Source organism: Carassius gibelio, chromosome B25 (assembly GCF_023724105.1).
Source record: "Carassius gibelio isolate Cgi1373 ecotype wild population from Czech Republic chromosome B25, carGib1.2-hapl.c, whole genome shotgun sequence".
Classification (NCBI taxonomy): Eukaryota; Metazoa; Chordata; class Actinopteri; order Cypriniformes; family Cyprinidae; genus Carassius; species Carassius gibelio.
The window spans coordinates 6407456-6427220 of NC_068420.1; the positions used below are offsets into that span (position 1 = coordinate 6407456).

The 19765-nt window shown below is 38.1% G+C and overlaps 1 protein-coding gene and 1 long non-coding RNA gene across 2 annotated transcripts in view; one reads left to right on the plus strand and one right to left on the minus strand.

Moving 5' to 3' along the window:
• Nucleotides 1-7330: 7330 nt before the first annotated feature.
• Nucleotides 7331-10259, plus strand: LOC128014736 (uncharacterized). Its single transcript, XR_008183638.1, has 2 exons — nucleotides 7331-7430; nucleotides 9809-10259. It is a non-coding gene; the product is annotated as an uncharacterized LOC128014736 (long non-coding RNA).
• The window catches only part of LOC128014735 (chondroitin sulfate proteoglycan 4-like), a 51488-nt gene continuing 41982 nt past the window's right edge, over nucleotides 10260-19765 (minus strand). The window contains exons 6-10 of the mRNA XM_052598457.1: nucleotides 18382-18580; nucleotides 16670-16801; nucleotides 16246-16403; nucleotides 15507-15690; nucleotides 10260-15076 (exon numbers count right to left, since the gene is read on the minus strand). Coding sequence (XP_052454417.1) covers nucleotides 13293-15076; nucleotides 15507-15690; nucleotides 16246-16403; nucleotides 16670-16801; nucleotides 18382-18580 — 2457 coding nt within the window. The 3' untranslated portion in view covers nucleotides 10260-13292. The remainder of the gene's footprint in view (nucleotides 15077-15506; nucleotides 15691-16245; nucleotides 16404-16669; nucleotides 16802-18381; nucleotides 18581-19765) is intronic.

Here is a 19765-nt window from a genome sequence, read left to right on the forward strand (position 1 = left end):
GATTTATATAAGTTTTTATGTAAAATTCATATTTATTAAAAATGAGTAAAATTAAACCTTTGTCAGTTTTCCTAGATTTATGCTTTAAGCAAGATTTTTTAAATCTACAGTATACATGTTACAAAATTAAATATAAAATTAAAAATAATTAAAATCAATTACATCTTAATAAGGTGCATCTATGTACTGTATTTTTTTTTTTTTTTTACATTAAATTCATTATATACATTTTAAACACTATAATTACACAGGAAAAATAGTACCTAAAAAAAGTAGGAAATGAATAGTCCTATTCAAGTATATCAAAATATTATTTAACATAACTGAATCATCTTAAATTCATTAATTTACACCAAAAAAATTAATTTGGTAACACTTTACTTAAAGCCTTTATGTATAATGCATTACAAAAATAGTTTTGAATTATGAATTATGCACCTTATAATGCATTGATTCACCTGAATAATTGTAACCACAGTTAATAAATTACAACACATATCAATTAATTGTTACACTATGCATTTTAAATTCGAGACAATGAATTACAATTCACATTATGAATAATTATAATGCATTATAACCTCTAATAACCTTTATGCATTAGACATGCATTAAGTATAGTGTACATAATATGTATGTAATACTTGAAATAATATAATGAATAAACAAAGCTTGCCATGTTAAATTTTGCTTCATTACAAATTATTATTATTCCTTAACAACAAAGAAATCAAATAGTTGTCCTTTAATGTTTATTTCTGAAATCTGGGATTGCTCGGATATTGTTTAAACGTAAAAGCTGACCTAAATCTGTTCATCATAATTCCCTTAAATGATAAAATAAAAAAACACATTTCTGGACACATTAAAAAAAAAAAAAAAAAAAAAAACCTTAGCCAGAACAAGATTCCTCTGGAGGTCACAGGAGGAATTTTAGACAGATCCGAAACTGCCAGCCATCTTGTGTGCAGATGAGAAGCTGATATGGAAACATTCCTGGAGAAAAAAAATGATAGGAATTGGATAATCGTACTCCTGATTTAAGAGATGCTTATTCTTTTTGATTAAATGAGATTAACATTATAATGATACAAAGATAATGCTCTTAAGTTAGCTATGAGGATATATGAGACTTATTTTCCGAACAAATGTAGGTTCGCTCAGACGAAAGCAGAGTGTCTCCGGCTGTGAATCCTTAAGCGAACAGATCCATAAATACTGGCTTCAAACACTCTTGATGTTTCATCCAGAGCTCTCTCTTTTTTAAAGAATTTCACTGAATATAGGCCAAAGGTCTTTTGGCGTCTTAAGGTGAAATTATAGAGGGACTGTTCGAAACAGAAATCACACTGCAGGAACACAGAGCAGCTGTCACTGTGATGTAATGATGATCCAATACTGTATGAAGAACAACAATTGATGTATGAGTGTGTCTGGCAATATAAAGAATGCCAGATGGCCATGTTCTCGTTATATGTAGTGCTTGATCTGGCCTTCCTATAGCTGTTTGCTGCTTTGTCTTATTCTGAAAATCTTCTTCTGTGTGTGTTTTTTTTGTAATAAAAAATAAAATTATTGGGAGTATGTTTTACATGAAAAAAAAAAAAACCTATTTCAGGCTTTATACTTAAAAAAATAAAATAATAATAATAATAAATACAAATTATTTGCAAAAATTCTAATTAAAATCAGTGTCACTTGCTGTTTCTTTGTAATTATTTATAAAAATGTATAATCTATCATTTAGAAATTTTATGTCAAAAATGTAAAGAAAATTATGTTTAACCAAAATATTTGAAACACATAAAAAACACATTTAATCTTTAATTTTAAGGTGCATCATATTTAATCAAACTGGTAAATAAAAAAAACTTAATTTACAAGTAGTATTCATTTTTATACATTAATTAAAATATTACAATATACAATATTAGAATACATTTATTAATTATTTGAAAATAGACCGAATATTTTCATTATTGTAATTGCTTTGGATAAAAATGTATTGCTGTAGGATGAAAAAAAAATCTTTAATCAACAAACACATCACAAAATCATTTAAAATGTGCAAAAGAGTGCTGTGCCAACTGTTGTTGGCTTTATTTTATTTATTTATTTTTTGTGGATTATCAGCATTTTCCCTTAGTCATTCTGAAACCTTGAGATCAAGATAAAGATGTTGTAATAACATAACTATTTTTTTTATATGAGTCATAGTAACACAGTGCTGTTTCACAAAGAGGGAGTAGACAGTTACCAAACTCTACAGATGTAGATACTGGATGAAGGCCAGATCCGAGAAAGAGAGAGAGAGAGAGAGAGAGAGAGAGAGAGAGAGAGAGGGGAGGAAATGTTAGGACCACCCCCTAATTGTGCTGACCTTCCCCTGACTCCGCCCCCTTGCCTTGAAGTCAAACAAAGTTCCCAGAAGACAACAGTCACTTCCTCAGAACACTGAGCCTACATTCCTCTCATGTCTTCAGATCTTTTTAAACAACAAACTCAAAACGTCCTATTTCCTCCATTTCTTTCTCAGTTTTTTCATTTCTTATTTGTGGCATCAAACATCTGTTCATCAAATCCAGTCAGAAATGAATATAGGACAATACTGGTGGACATCTCAAGTCCAGGTTTTCTTAATGGTTGCGTGAGAATGGAGGAACCACCTACAACATTACACACTAAAATCGCAAATGCCTGTGGAGAAATCTTGTCATAAGGACTAAGAGCGACGCTAGTGCGCACACAGCTACACATGTTATTCACATCCGCATTAATGCCTCAGCCATGAGATCATAGTACAGTAAGATTCTAGAGCAGTGAAATTATTGAGCAGTGGGATCATAACAAGCAGTGAGATCATACAACAGGGAAATGGTGATACATGCAAAAAAGTGAGGCCATATAACAGAGGATGAGAACAGAGCACTTCTAGAGTAACGAGGCTGAGCAGAGCAGTCCTAGAGCATTTAATAAGTAGGGTTAAAAAAGCAGAGTGGTTATAGAGAAGACCATAAAAGAGCAATCGGATTTAGCCGAGCACTGATGTTTCAAAGTGGAAGATTCTAGAGGAACAAAAAGCAGAAAAGTTATTTTGCAGAAAGGATAAGGAACGGGTCAATTATAAAGCAAAGCAGCTGAGTAGAGAAGTAAAGAAAAGCAGAACGGTTATAGAGAAGTAAGAATATAGAACAGAGCAATTATGGAGGTGAAATGTTACAAAAGCAGAGTAGTTTAAAAGTATTAAGGTCATAGAAAACAAAGCAATGTAGAGGTAGGACTAGCAGGGATTTAAAGCAGATTAGCTAAGACTATAGAGCAGTAATGTAGAGTGGCAGAGCCTAAATAGAGCAGAGCCTTACTGAGGTTTTTTTTCTTTTTCTTTTTTTGTTTAATATATATGTTAATGTTAAAAAGCAGATTAGCTATATAGAGTAGTGAGGGAAAGCTAAGTGGGTATAGAGAAAATTATGATTAGAACACATCTATCTATCTATCTTAGAATTGATAAGAAACCATATTTTATGGCTTTATTCTAGTCCTTGCACAAAACACAGATAAACTACAATAGGTGTCAGCTGTATGGAGCCAAAAGAGTCTCAATAAAGATAAATGCACACACTACATTCACATACGCACACACAGGATTCATACATGCACACACATAATTCATAAATACACACACAGGATACACAAATGCGCACAAAATTTACAAATGCACACACAAAATTTCAAAAGCACAGAAGATTCACAATCAGAGATGTATAAAGTACTAGAGACCCATACTTGAGTAAAAGTACAAGTGCTCTATCAAAAAAGTAACTTGAGTAGAAGTTGAAGTGCTCTTTAAGCACCACACTTAAGTAGAAGTACTAAAGTATTCAACATTTTTTGTACTTAAGTATTGCAAGTAGTCTATTTTAAAATTTACTACTCAAGTACTGAAAGTAAAAGTAAAAGTACTGTGTTATGTAGTTATTAAAGAAAGTAGTCAAAAGTTTGAACATATTGTTTTTACTATTTCAAATGATTAACCTAAAGGACAATCACAATTCCTTTGACTGTAACTTTTTGTAAAAAAAAAAAAAAAAAAAACAGATTAAAGGGTTATTTCGCCCAATTTGAAAAATTATGTCATTAATAACTTACCCTCATGTTGTTTCAAACATGTAAGACCTCCGTTTATCTTTGGAACACAGTTTAAGATATTTTAGATTTAGTCTGAGAGCTCTCAGTCCCTCCATTGAAGCTGTGTGTATGGTATAATGTCCATGTCCAGAAAGGTAAGAAAAACATCTTCAAAGTAGTCCATGTGACATCAGAGGGTCAGTTAAATATAAAAAATAGCAAAAACTACGACTTTATTCAGCATTGTCTTCTCTTTCGTGTCTGTTGTTAGACAGTTCAAAACAAAGCAGTTTGTGATATCCGTTCCGTAATGTTATGAGCCCGGGCAAACCGAAGGCTTGCAATCATCGCCAATGACGTCATTACGTCGAGCGCAAAAGAACCGGTGAACTGTTTTCTTCAACCGGTTTATTGAATCGAACTGTCAGAAAGAACTACTGGTGATCCAGAAACCGATGCAACCGGTTCTTGACTCGTGAACGAGTCATTATCTGGCTCGGCTCGGTGTTCATCTCTCTCTTCACAGCAGTTCAGTCAGCACGCGCAGTCTTCTTAATCGGTTGATTCGCTCAATGATGTGCCAGCTTCATCAAACCTGCCATCTACAGTTCTGGCAGTGGTAATGTGGGTAACGAGTAACGATGCAGCACATAACAAAAATAACGGAGTAAAAGTATTAAACTCATCGAAAATATGCACTGAAGTAAAAGTGGAAGTAGGGGAAAAAAATAATACTATAGTAAAGTACAGATACCGCCTTTTAGTACTTAAGTACAGTAGTGAAGTAGTTCTACTTCGTTACTATACATCTCTGTTCACAAATGCATACAAAATTCAGAAATGCACACACAATTCAGAAATGCAAACAACATTTACAAATGCACTCAAGATTCACAAATGCACAGGATGTATTTCTGATGCACACAGACATATATCTTGATTTACAAACTGCTTGCGGTCTGTGATTTTCACTGCATTTTTTTTAAACAGGGAATGATCAGCAACCAATCAGATATCTCCCTTGTTTTAGCCAATCACAAGCATGCACCCCATGTGAACGTGTTGACACAGCACGATATGCCTGTGGTGGGGCATATTATAGCCTACTTATTTATGAAATTGTATGAAAATACAGATGTTTAGATTACAATTCAGGTTTATTTTTTATTATTTTTTTACAAAATATTAATAAAAAAATGTCTCAATACATATAGCCCAGTGACTGCAGAAAAAAAGTTAACCATGGATTCATAAATTTGCAATAAGCAATTATTTCATTTTAACATACTTTAATTATAATATTCAGTCCCTACATGAAGAGAGAATCAGTGGTCAGCTGCGAGAGGAAAGTGACTCTCCGGCTGCGCAAAGTGAGTCGCTGGCTGCGTGAGGAAAGTGAGTCTCCGGCTGCAAGAGGAAAGTGAGTCGCCGGCTGCGTGAGGAAAGTGAGTCGTTCGCTGAGGAAAGTGAGTTGATCGCTGCGTGAGGAAAGTGAATCGTTCGATCAACTTCGCTGCGTGGGGAAAGTGAATCGTTCGCTGTGTGAATCATGAGGAAAGTGAATCGTTCGAAGAGGAAAGTGAGTCGTTCGCTGCGAGAGGAAAGTGACTCTCCGGCTGTGGAAAGTGAGTCTCCTGCTGTGGAAAGTGAGTCTCTTGCTGCGCAAAGTGGGTGCTGCGAGAGGAAAGTGACGCTCCGGCTGTGGAAAGTGACTCTCCTGCTGCGCAAAGTGGGTGCTGCGAGAGGAAAGTGACGCTCCGGCTGTGGAAAGTGACTCTCCTGCTGCGCAAAGTGGGTGTCTGGCTGCGCAAAGTGGCTGCGTGAGGTAAGTGAGTCGTTCGCTGAGGAAAGTCAGTCGTTCGCTGCGTGAGGAAAGAGAATCGTTCGCTGCGTGAGGAAAGTGAGTTGTTCGCTGAGGAAAGTGAGTCGTTCGCTGCGTGAGGAAAGTGAATCGTTCGATGAGGAAAGTGAGTCGTTCGCTGTGTGAGGAAAGTGAATCGTTCACTCAACTTCGCTGCTTGAGGAAAGTGAATCGTGAGGAAAGTGAATCGTTCGCTGAGGAAAGTGAGTCGTTCGCTGCGTGACTCGCGAGGAAAGTGAATCGTTCGATGAGGAAAGTGAGTCGTTCGCTGCGAGAGGAATGTGACTCTCCGGCTGCGGAAAGTGAGTCTCCGGCTGCGCAAAGTGAGTCGCCGGCTGCGTGAGGTAAGTGAGTCGTTCGCTAAGGAAAGTGAATCGTTCGCTGCGTGAGGAAAGTGAGTCATTCGCTAAGGAAAGTGAGTCGTTCGCTGTGTGAGGAAAGTGAGTTGTTCGCTAAGAAAAGTGAGTCGTTCGCTAAGGAAAGTGAGTTGTTCGCTGTGTGAGGAAAGAGAGTCGTTCGCTGAGGAAAGTGAGTTGTTCGCTGCGTGAGGAAAGTGAGTTCTTCGCTGAGGAAAGTGAGTCATTCGCTGATTGGCTTATAAGTAAACAATCCCCCACGTGGGGTGCATGCTTGTGATTGGCTAAAACAAGGGAGATATCTGATTGGTTGCTGATAATTCCCTGTTTAAAAAGCATTTGTGTGTCGAGCCAAGTCAGGGGAGTCTCAAAATTCACACAGAACTGCAGTGAAGTTCACAGACCGCAAGCAGTTTGTAAATCAAGATATATGTGTGTGTGCATCAGAAATACATTTCTGAATCTTGTCGTGTGCATTTGTGAATCTTGAGTGCATTTGTAAATGTTGTTTGCATTTCTAAATTCTGTGTATTTCTGAATTTTGTATGCATTTGTGAATCTTCTGTGCTTTTTAAATTTTGTGTGTGCATTTGTGAATTTTGTGCACATTTGTGTATCCTCTGTGTGTATTTATGAATTCTGTGTGTGCATGTATGAATCCTATGTGTGCGTATGTGAATGTAGTGTGTGCATTTATCTTTATTGAGACTCTTTTGGTTCCATACAGCTGTGCGGTTGTCAATATCAATTTATCTTTTTTAATCAGGTTTCATTCCGATGAACCAAGATATTTTAGTCTATGCTGTTTTCTGTTGGTTCTTGAACAAGTGTAATTTGTACGATGTCTGCAATCCAATAATCACTATAAGCTTAATGCTTTCTTTTGAAATGAAACAAAGTCACAGCGTTCAAATTCTGTCGAATCTATACAGAAATTCAAACAATAAACGTTGTTTTGGCGCGATTTAATGACGCGTGACCGATTGTCCGCCTCAATTAAAGCGGCAGCGCGGAGAGCACAGCAACCCATCTCTTCCTCAATACTGCTAGTTAAAGGGAAAATAAACATGAATGACCATCAAAAGGTGAGCTGAAAGAAACAGTACATGTATCGTGTGTCATGAAATTGTTTAATCAGTGTTTTAACTTCGGAAAGACATAGGTAAAACAGTTTGTCAACAGTATCACATTTACCTCAGGAAGCCATTCAGTTATAGTCAGCTAGAAAAATAAGAGTTTTTTGCAAATATATCTGCACATATATTACTTTGGTTGTTACATATTCAATCTTACTTAAACTGTTAGTGGCCTTTTCTTTATTTAAAGTATTTTTGAATAAATCTGTCATGAAAACAAATGTTTAATAGGCTACAGCTAGCTAGTGTTTAAATGTTTACATTTCAAGAACGATGTAGAAACGAACATATAACATTTTATTCAGGTTATCAAATAGTAGGAACATTAAATTGTTGGACAGTTTAATAGTTCATGCTCTAGATCTAGAACACAGAAACAGAGCGGCCATTGCTCTATTTAAACCCTGCCTCCAGTTTGAGTCAATAACATTGCTGCCAGTGAGCCTCTGTTATTTGCTGATAAAATACTGGGCGTATTATAGGGAAAACAGACTGAGATACAGTGAATAGCCTGATCCTGTTGTGACAGAATGTGTGGCGACTCGCTGTCTTCAGGTCATTGTTATTGTTTTTTTTTTTTTTGTACAAATTCTTCTTCTCTGTCTGTGGTTCACAAGGTTCCAGAAAAGACAGGGTGAGACACAAACACATCTGACCTGCAAATAAACTTTACATTACAGAGAAAAAACATTATCTGCAACAGACATGCCTTGTTTAGAGAGCCCTTAAAAATAAAGCTCCTTCAGTGGTGGATTGTGCAACAATACTCTTCTTATGAAGACCCATGTTTCACTGTAGAGGGATTTTGAGGTAAAAAAAAAAAAAAAGTTCTTCATGTTACATTATATGTTGAGACCGTTTAAGTACCTTTCCAGAGCTCATTCCTCAACCTAACGGTCTACCCAGACTGCATATCTTCTCTGTAGCATCCCTGAGAGCAGCACTATGGAAACTAAAGTCCCAGAGACAGTGACGACAAGTCTCAAATCACATACCCAGACATGTGGACTCTAACTAGGGCACTGCGCGTAATATTTCCTGCTGGCTGCTTTCGCCAAGAGAACATTTAACTTTAACTCCTTTTTAAACCAATTAGTGTATCAGTCCATGGTAAACACATCTGACCATTACAATTGTGTTTCAGCCAATTAAAAGCAAGATTGCCGGATGATTTCACGGATTCTGAGGTGACCTCAGATGGAAACATGGGTGTTGTAATAACAGACTGGAAGCAGGAAAGGCTAATTTAGGGGTTGGAAATGTTAACACAGTTGTAGGATGTAGAAAACAGAACTGTGAGGCACATTTCACCCAGACGGGACGATCAGAAGCAGAAGGGGCCCTTTCATATGATCTACACATGTTTTGGGTCGAGGAAATACATCAACTGCAAATTTGCTTAGTTTATTGCTGCTTGCATGTGTACAGATACTGATTTTAACCCTATGTATTAGACTATAGCTAGGCAACCACACTGCACTAATGATTCTGTATTTTATTTATGTTAAGTGCAGTGATTATTCTGCAAACACACCCTATAGCATTGACACATCTGACTTCTGAGAAACCACGAGAGAGAAAGCATGAACTCTGGTGACCCCTCTCTCTTTTTTTGGACCCTAACATCTGCCTTTCTTTCTCCAAGACTGAAAGACTTGTCAAAACACAAAGCCCTTCTGCATTTCTATGCAAATCTGTCCAGTTTCTGCATTTTTAAATGTGAAAGGCAGCAAACAAAGCACCTGCATCTATTGCCATATTTATTTATTTATTTTTTGAAAATAAGGTCAGATTTCAGATCCATTTTTAATGCCTACAATATTTTAAGTAATAATAATAATAATAATAATAAACATACACTTCATATTAGTTTCACATTTATTAATTTGCCTCTTATACAAAGCAGAGCCCTATTCTTTTGTCTTTGGTGATTGCGTGACCATTCACATAAATGTATAACCTGCTAGTAAACAGTGTATCTGAAATAGCCAAACCCCTTAATTAAAAGCGGATGTGCAAAAACTTTTGCCTTTACAGTGTATATTTAAATTATGTTGATTATCTTTCTCAAATATGCCACTCATTATGCATTGCAACAACCTTTAATCCTTCCAAAATTTAAACTGTGTAATTAAGAACAGGTGCTGCTAAAAACCTGCTTGTTTACAAAAGTTTCAATGATGTAGAGTCAGAAACCAGAACCATTCAATTCACCTGCATTTATATATATATATATATATATATATATATATATATATATATATATATATATATATATATAGGCATAATAACAAATTTATTTAATATTTATTTTTCATTTTTTTCAGATGGGCGTGTTGACTGTGTTTGGAGCGCGACCTGATTGGCTGGTTGAGCTGAGCTGTTTTGACTGTTTCGTATGGTGAGACGCTTCAAAACAAAAGTCTTTTAGTTAGCGAATGAGCAAACTAAAAGGATCTCGAGCAGGTGCCAAAGTAATGTGCTGAAAACAGTCATGTCAGCTGTAGTAACAGGCCTGTGGAGCGTTTGACAGTGAGTCTTATTCCGAAGAAAGAGCCAAGAAGGTCCGAAGAAAGCGAAAAGGCCACTGGTAGGAAAGAATGAGCGCAAATGAGAGATCATGAAATACTGATGGACTCCCTTGCGCCATCTGCTGGCCAAATTATTAATAAGATAATAAGATAAATTATTCAGTGTATCTTTATTTTATATAAAATATTACATCATTTTAACATGTTATGTAACACTAAAACAAAGTAATTCAAGAAACAAAAGCAATCTTTTTGTTTTTTTATTTTGTTGTTGGGACCATGACATATTACTTTTTTCTATAGGGACATAATGAATTACATGTTCACAAACTTTTTAAAAGAGCAAAACCGAATATAGATGCTAAAAAAATAAATACTGGAAATGAAAACTCTCATCCACAAGTGAAATCATTGAAGAGCTGGAGGAAAGTGCATTTTGATTCGTATGACAGGTTTTATAATCTGACAGAATATATTTACAAGCAAACAGAATTCAAGAACACAAAGAGGGTTGCACATGGTTTTGGATTTAAGGTCAGCATATTCCCATAAATACCCAGAGAACAAATACCATTGATGTCCTGAGTTTTCATGTGATCTCAATTCTGCTCTGCAGAAACAAACCGATCCAAGCGTCCTGAGAGGTCTCAGATAGGATATCCTAACCCAAGGATATGCAGTTAATACTAGCTTAATAAAGACAAGGGAAAATCAGATCAACAGTGATATCAATTCCATATGCAGTACCTTGGGAACTGATCATGTCTCTATATAATTCAATTCGGGAATGATGTGATTATAAGGAACGTCACTCTTTTAAGATAAGAAAAGCCAAACAACCATTAAAACATCTTATTATACATTTCAGCCGGTGACAGTCCAAATGATTAACTGCACTTCAGAGAGAACCAGTGACAAATGGAAATCTTTCTATAAACAATTTTTTAAGAATGTTAGAATGATCCAAATCCTGTATGACTTTCTATCATCTGTGGAACCCACATGAAAAAAAGGCATTTAGAAAAATGTCCAGGTTACTGTTTCCATACAACAGTGACTAGCAAACCCAAAAAGTATCATAAAATATATTATTTAAATTTCAGTGACACAATCTATGGAAGAAAGTCATAGAGGTTTTTAATGACATAATGTAAGGTTGAGTAAACTTATGACAGAATCTTTTATTTTTGGTGGACTATAGCTGAATTTCAGTTTCTTTATTTCAAACACTGCAGAACTATATTTCTCAGACAGCAGAGTTTTGTAGTAAACTAAAAAAAAAGTAGTTTTTTTTTTAATGCATGTGCTCTGACATACTTTCAACCAGCCATGCGACAACTTGCATATCTTTCTGTCTTTTTAAACCTAAAACAAAAGTTGTGAACTGAGCTCAGAAGCAGCTCTGGAAAATAGACGCTGCAGTCTGAGGAATAATGACCTCATAGCTTCCCCGCAGCCAATCAGGACACAGCGTGATTACAGCCACTGCTGACTCACTTCCTGTCCGTGGCTGCAGTTCTGAAGGAGAAAACATTAGAGTTCTTCAGTGCCTGTAATCAGTGCAGTGGATGAAAGCTTTTACGGACGAAACAAATACGACAAACAGAGTAGAAAAGATAGATTTATAGAAAAATACCTAAAAGCATTCAGTAAGGCTGTTCGTTCTACTTTCACACGAGTGATATGATGATTAGTAAACATGAAGTCTCATTTACAGTCTCAAACGATTAAATCTCAGCATTGTTTATGTGTCAAGACTGAGAAGTAGCTACACGTGGCATGGCTGTGAGATTACTCTTTTGGAGCAGGCATAATACGATTTTTAAAGCGACACTAGCACCATAATCTGACCAAACTGAAGCAGAGTATGTATAATGTTTCCAACTTCTGTTACATCTCACACACATTCAATTGTACTAGACTTTTCTATTTATACTCCATTGACCATAATACTGTTGCTTTGTAATACTTATCCTAGTTCTGTACAAATCGACAATTTGCCAAAATATATGGTTATACTTTTTCAAACAAGTTGTACAAACACAGGTACCTTCTGTTTCCTCACAAATCCACTTTGTTTTTTCCACCTTCAACATCTTTCAACATCTTTTTCCTGCATTTTCCACATTCTTTTAACCATTCTTTAAAACAGCCCATCTATGGTTGAAATTTACATCATCCACATTAAAAACTGAAAAATCAAAGCATACTTTCAGCGTAATAATTCTATGACTGTTATGCTGTCAATTACCACAAGAAAATACGTTATTAACAAGCACTTACGGTGAATCTATAGGGTAATTTATTGCAAAGTTGTTGGTTGAATGTTTGTTAAAGCATTTTTATTAACTACCAAACCTAATTTTCAAACTCTTATCTAGTCAAACACACCAAATTAATTTAGGATCAACTCATGATATCATTAGTAGAAACTCCACAACTTGAAATAGATCCTGGACATAAAAAAATGTGTACTGTTGGTGTGCCTCAAGGATTAGGTTTGGAAAAGCTGGTCTAAAATAAATAAAACCTTTTGCAATGGGACTACTTTTCTAGGTGGATGGATTTAGGAGTAGAGTTAACTGACTTTATGTGGCCGTAATTGGTTGAAGTTGGATAACTTTTCACAGACAAGGCTAGTAAGTCATTCAAAGACAGTAGGTAATTTAGAAAATGGAAGTCGTGTGGCTATATTTCTGTATGTATTTTAAAGGAGCAATGACTTCCACTGTAAGTGCAAGCTATTTTGATATTTTCTCAGGTAGTAATCAATATAATGTAACAGATGCTGTTGACAGAGCCTAACTTGTATTGAACTCAGCATATTCCTTTAAACAAGCCATCATAAAGATGCCAAATTGGCAGCACAATTTTAAATCACACAATGCATCACAAAAGAAAACAGGCTGTTGGGAAAATGGCACATATATTGATTGGTGTTTAAAAGCAACACAAACATAAATGTAAATAACACTAAAAATAAGATCTTAACAAGATACTGCCTAAACATACATAAGAAGGATTGTTCAAACATAACATGTTATGTTCTTGTCCAAAAGTACCTTAAAAGTTGGTTAATTCCACCTCAGTTGAGAAATGATGATGTGAGTATTAAAACATCAGCACACACACAGATCTGGCTGTGGCATCTAAGAAACCCAAAACTCAGATATGTGCTGGAATTCAATTCAGAAACATCAATAATGGTAAGAAAACTGTATAACACTGACTGGAATGATTCAAGGCCTTGAAAACACAAGTGTCCGGTCGCCTCCCCATCTCAAACCCAGTACTGGTTCTTTTTCAGTGCTGGGTTTGTTGTCCGACAGTGCTGTATTAACTCAGGATCCGCCCCTTTGGAGTCCATGTTTGACATGGGGATGTTGTTCGCAGGATCGGTTTTCCTAAAAGTCTCCTGACTCACTTCTCCATTCTTCGGCTTTGCTGCTACTGTTTGGACATTGTGCTTCCCGGTTTTGTTGCGACGGACCAAGTAGTAGGCCAGTATTGCGGCCAGGAGCACGAGTAGGAGGATGACGAGAATGGGAATAAGGATAGCCCACAGTGTATTTCGTCTAGACACCACAGGAGTCGATGTAGTGCTGCCAGAAGCCACATCACCATCTCCTCCCCACCTGGGCTCGGCTGGCAACAGTGGCACTTTGAGGAGTGTAGCGCCATAAACTCTAGAAGGGTCATAAGGGACCACATGGAAGGGCAAGATGCACTCTGCAGGAGGAACGCCGTGTGCTTTTAGGAGAAAGCGGGCTTCATCTTGACTCTGACCTCCAGTGTTTTGACCCCCAGTTGTGTTTAAGATCTCCAGAGCTATCCGATCTTCATCCAGGTCTCGTTGGGTGAAGGAACTCACAAGTTGGAAATTTTCTTGCTCATCCCTCCTGACGAACCGAGCTCCTTGAGGTTGCTGGATAATGCTGAAGGTTGGAGATGTTCTGGTCTTGTTGGCCAGAGGTGTAGCGTCCAGCAACTTTCTGTCTACGAGTACAGTAGCACCTCTGGGGAGCAGGGGATTCTGGGCCACCTTTGCCAGTGGTTTCACAGTAATGTTGAGGACGGAGGACACATTTGCCGCCCTGCTTCGGGCTATAAAGGCCACGCTATCTCTCGGTGAGGTGGACTTAATGAAACGGACACTCACTCTTCCTTGTTTGATCTGCTTTTGCGTGAAAGCCGATGTGGGCTGTCTGTCCACCATAACGGCTGCGTATTTTGGGACATTGGTGATCTTGTAGAGTACATCTTCCTCGACAGGACCCCCAGTTGAGGTGCTAAGCATGTCCTCTGTGATTAGCGTCTCGTCATCTCCCTGCCTTACGTGGATCTCTGGAGCTTTTTTCAGTATCAGAGACTTGGCTAGGATTCCGATATGCAGCGTGTATGGGTCTGTTTGGTGTTTCCCGTCAGAAACTATAAATTCCATGAAACCATCGGACAGACTTCCGTCGCTAACAAAAGCAACCCGCCCGGTGTTGATGTCTTCCTGGCTGAACCGGTTGATCCGATCTCCAGAGTCTCTGTAGATGACATATCCATTAGCTGGACTCTTGGAGATGATAAATCGGACCTCGTCTGGTGTGCTGTCCTGGTCAACCGTTTTGAGGTAGTCTTTGGAGATTATGGTCGTGGAGCCCTGCAGTGCTTCCAGGAGCAAGTCCAAACTTACAAGTTCTGGCGGGTTTGAGTCTCGCCGTCTTATGGAGATCAGGAAGATCTCCTCCAGAACCACGGCACCGGGCTGGACTTGCGGAGTGCGGCCACTGGGGTTCAGATGGACCCGGAAAGAGAAGCTATCAGAAGATGCTCCGGAGTCATCGTGATTGTACTCTAGATCACCACGTGCCACGTCATCCTGCAGGAAACGGGGAGCATCACGAGGCAGGTCAGACCCTCCGAGAGTGAGTCGTCCATGATTGGGGAACCGATGCACTTCATAAACGATGTCCTGCCCTGTCCGCTTCTGCTCCGGCAAACTGGCCAGCAGGTTAGAAGCATCCAGAACAGAGCTGTCAATCACTTTAGACTGACCCTGCACCAAAGACGCACCTGCAAAACATTAACAAAACACCAAAGGAAAAGAATTAAATTACATTTAGACCTGTGTCCTAGAGATTAGCATACAACAGGGACCTGGAGGGCTACTCTGTAGAGTTTAGTCAAACCCTGATCAAACAGACCTACCTGTAATTTCTAATAACTCTGAAGACGTTGATTAGATTGCTTGGTGGTCTTTGATTAGGTTTTGAGCTAAACTCTGCAGTGCAGGGCCAGTTTTGAGAAACCTTGGCATTCAAACTACAACCATATTGAGTAACAATGCTCATGCAGAAAATGCAAGTTTGAATGTGGACTGCATTGTGTTCAGTTCCCACCTCGTTTGCCTATTATGAGTATTCTGTTTACTTCGACATTCAATTGACAGAGAGCACCTGCATCAAACCCCTACTCCAGATGTTTTTATTTAATTGGTAGCTACCTTTGTTCTTCCAGAGCTGAGATGACACATTTTTATTGGCTGCGTAGTATGACACAGTGACTGGCAGGCTGTGATGCAGCTCTGTTGCTGGAGGCGATCTGAGGGCCAGCTCAACAGAATCCTTCAGGACCCAGAAGGGCTCGGCTGGCATCTGATGCTCATAATATATGGCACCTGCATCCAACTGAACACACAAGAGGAATCAAAAACCCCAGAGAGTAAAAACAGCAAAAAAGGAATATAGTTTGAATTCTAAATTTGAAATACACCCATATTTTATGAGTTTAGATTTATCAGGCAAAAGCCTGAATGTAATGAGAGAATCGTGCTGCCCTCAACTGTCAACTAATAATTTCTGTGGCTCAAGTGATAGAGCAAGTTTGTGAGTTCGATTCCCAGGGAACACGTTAAGTAAAAACTGTTAGCCTGAATGCAATGTAAGTGGCTTTGGATAATAGTGTCTGCTAAATGCATAAATTATTATTTATTAATTAAATTATATGCACATATGTTGCCCTCTTGTGGCCAGAGATGGCATTACAACGGAAGAGGCTTTACTGAAGGCGCATTTTAATGGTTTTTATACAATGTCAAAATAAAACAATCATTCTGTAAAATAATACTAATACCAATACTACTAGCGCTGCTAAAATATAAACCTTTCTAAAAAGTACCTGTAAGTGTTAATGGTTTCCTCTGCAAGTACATTTTCACAAATATACAATACAATATTATTTACCTCAGTCTGTGTGAATCTAGTGATCTCCTCAAACTGTCCACGCTGGTTAGGTTTGATTATTCGTCCCAAGCGAGGAGGTTTCACTAGTGAGTATGTGATTTCATCACCGCCTTCACTTGTTGTGGCCCGCAATACTCCCCTGATCACCTGCCTGGTGCCTGACAAGCATTTCCAAACAAATCATATCACTTTATTGATTTCTTCATGGAAACATGTTTTAGGGGCTGTCATACAGCTATAATTGACATAATTGATCTACAAGGTTGCTCCAGAAAAGATTTTGGACCGTTCATGATGAGGAAAATGAAAAATGCCCCCCATTTGAAGATTTATGAACAATTTCTCTCTAGGCCAATAAAGATATTTTATTTGGCCAAGAGAAAGACAGGGATTTGTATTTGAGTTCTGGATGTGTGGAGCCCACCTGGGAAGACCATGAGTTCTCCCTTTGTTTCCATGGAGATGGTGAGCTGTCTTGCCTTGACAGCGAAGCGGTGGAGAGGTGAAGTGTGTTCTCCATCAGTCACGGTGAAGCTGAACCCACCAGACTCTGAGCCTGAGACCAGACACAAGCACATCATATTCACTACATATACACATCATATTCACTACATCATGTTATAGTCTTAGAAGTATAACATGGGGTGGTGTTGGCTCAGTGGATCCCTGAGCAAGACACTTAACCCCTAGTTGCTCCAGAGGCGTGCGACCTCTTACATATATATAGCAATTGTAAGTCGCTTTGGATAAAAGCATCAGCTAAATGAATAAATGTAAATGTAAAACAAGGGTTCTTCAATGGCTTCTTGCAGCACATTAGATTTATCAAAGTAAATGTTTTTTTAGCTAACTTTTATAAAAAAATTAGCTTTTAGCATTTAGAGTGGGTTATTGTGATGTGGTTGCAAGGTGTTCGGAGTTGAAAAGTGTTCCTAGTTGGTTTAGTATGTTGCTATGCAGTTCAAACTGATTTTTGTTTCAATGTGTTTTTTTTTTTTTTTAGCAGGTCACTATTATGATTTATGAGGTGTTCTGAGCTGTTTTTAGCATTCGCTAATGTGTTCTAAGTGTGCCATGCAGGTGCTAAGCTTTTCCAAATCTATCTATCTATCTATCTATCTATCTATCTATCTATCTATCTATCTATCTATCTATCTATCTATCTATCTATCTATCTGTCTATCTGTCTCTCTGTCTCTCTGTCTGCCTGTCTCTCTTTCTGTCTCTCTGTCTGTCTCTCTGTCTGTCTGTCTCTCTGTCTGTCTGTCTGTATGTCTGTCTGTCTCTCTGTCTGTCTCTCTGTCTGTCTCTCTGTCTGTCTGTCTCTCTGTCTGTCTGTCTGTCTCTCTGTCTGTCTGTCTGTCTGTCTGTCTGTCTCTCTGCCTGTCTGCCTGCCTGTCTCTCTGTCTGTCTATCTATCTATCTCTTTGAATGCTGCTGCTGAGTTGTTTGTTTTTAACATGTTCCTATGTAGTTGCTAAGGTGTTGTTTTTAATCATGTTGCTAGGGAATATGACTGCTGTGTTGTTTTTAATGATCAGGTTTTAGCTTGTTACTATGCAGTAACTATGATATAATTGTAGGGTATATATATTTTTTACTTTTTTAATGCTATGCATTTGCTAACATGCTAATACTCATTTAAGTGGGTTTTAGCATGTCGCTAAGGTGTTCAGAACCGTTTTTTTCAGATGCTGCTACTCTGTATGATTGCTAAGTTGTTCTGAGTTGTTTAAACGTGTTGCTGTGCATTTGCTAATGTATCGTGAGTGGGTTTTGGCATGTTGCTAAAGGTGTTTTTTAGATGCTGCTAATATATATGATTGCTGAGGTGTCCTGAGGTATTTTAAGTTGTTTTTAGCTGGTTGCTATATGGTTGCGAAGACATATTGACTGAGTTTTACTATGTTGTTACGCAGTTTTTGGAGGTTTTTAGTATATTGCTGCTGTGGGCTTTGAAAGTGGCTTTTAACACGAGGTGTTTTCCATGTGGTTGCTGTTCTGATTGGCATGCCCCAAAACACCTTTCTGGTTCCTCATCAGGTAGCCTACAGTCTTTTTTCTTTAGTAGCTGATATTTTAGTTTGCGTTAAAGGTTTTTAAGGACTCAATTCAAAGAAACTGATGTCAACCCACCCTCATGAATGAATAAAACCTCTCCGTTATTAATTTGAGCCTGGGTGAAACTGTCCACGCTGTCATCCGGGGACACTTTAAAGGCAACAATCCCATTGCTGGGCATCTCGATGGTATACACCAGCTCCTCCGGAGGGGTGTCAAGATCTTCGGTGCTCAGCATATTGGCCGTGATTTCAGACTCCTCGCCAGCTAGAAGCTGAAAGGAGAGAGCAGACACAGAAACAAAGAGATAAACAAACCAATAAACAAGATGGAACAACTAAACTGTTGTTTTCAGACGTGTCTAACTGTCTGGAGTCGTTGGGATGTGAAGGAGGCAATTATGTCTCCTCTGATGTTGCTCTAATGGATGTGTAATGGACAAGTTGCTGAAAGACATTCTTAAATGATGAAATTCAGCTGGGAGAGTGCAGGGCTGCCATGTGAGCGCCACACATCAACACCCATTTATCTGTTCCTGAACGCTTTCACTGCCTCCATCTACCGCTCTCTTGAGAGGCAGAGGGAAAAAACTGGAATTGAGTACATGGCGTAGTGCCCTGGAACAGAAAGGTCTACAAACTCATTATCATTTAGTAATCTAGTTTCCACATAACGTGACCTTCAAGATTTAAGTGCATGTAAAATCATCTCCTTTCCTTCTGTGAGTGATATTTAATGGGGGGCAATGCAGTGTCATTACCAGGGCAAATATTAGTCATAGCATATAGCTCTCTGTACTGCCCCCTGGTGACAAGTCAAAGACCTTTTCATCACTTCCTGTGTCGTATATCCACAGGCATCCACTAGATGGTAGCACTAGACCAGAGTACAGCACGAGTGAAACATATGAAACAAGTATCTCCTAAATTGGGCTGGAAATTGCTGTTTCTTCATACTCAATATTTAATAGATGTAACATGGATCAGAGGCTGCATGGCAAATCAAATCCCATAATGCTGTGCAGAGGTCTGCTTTGATGGGAAACTGCAACCTCTCTCTGATTAGACTGGTGTGTCTCTATAAGGTCTCTACATTAGAGCAAAGGGAGCCCAGAACTGATATTTTACTCTGTGTGTGTTTGATTATTCGAGTGATTGTGTATTTGTGGATGAATCTCAGAAAAGATGTTTCATGCCAAAGTCAAAGTAAAATCACATGAAATTGTAGAACAGAGCCATTTATGGAACGCCACGATTTTTTGCGTCGGGACAATAATTGCAACGAAATGCAAAACGAAGCTCATTCACATTACTGTAATGTGAAAATGATGATTTCTTAGATACCATAGTAGTATTTTTGTTTGTAATTCCAATAAAGATTTTTTTTTTGCCACATTACAGTCATTAGAATTATTTATATATTTTGCATTATGCAGCTAATTCTATTCATATCACAATAA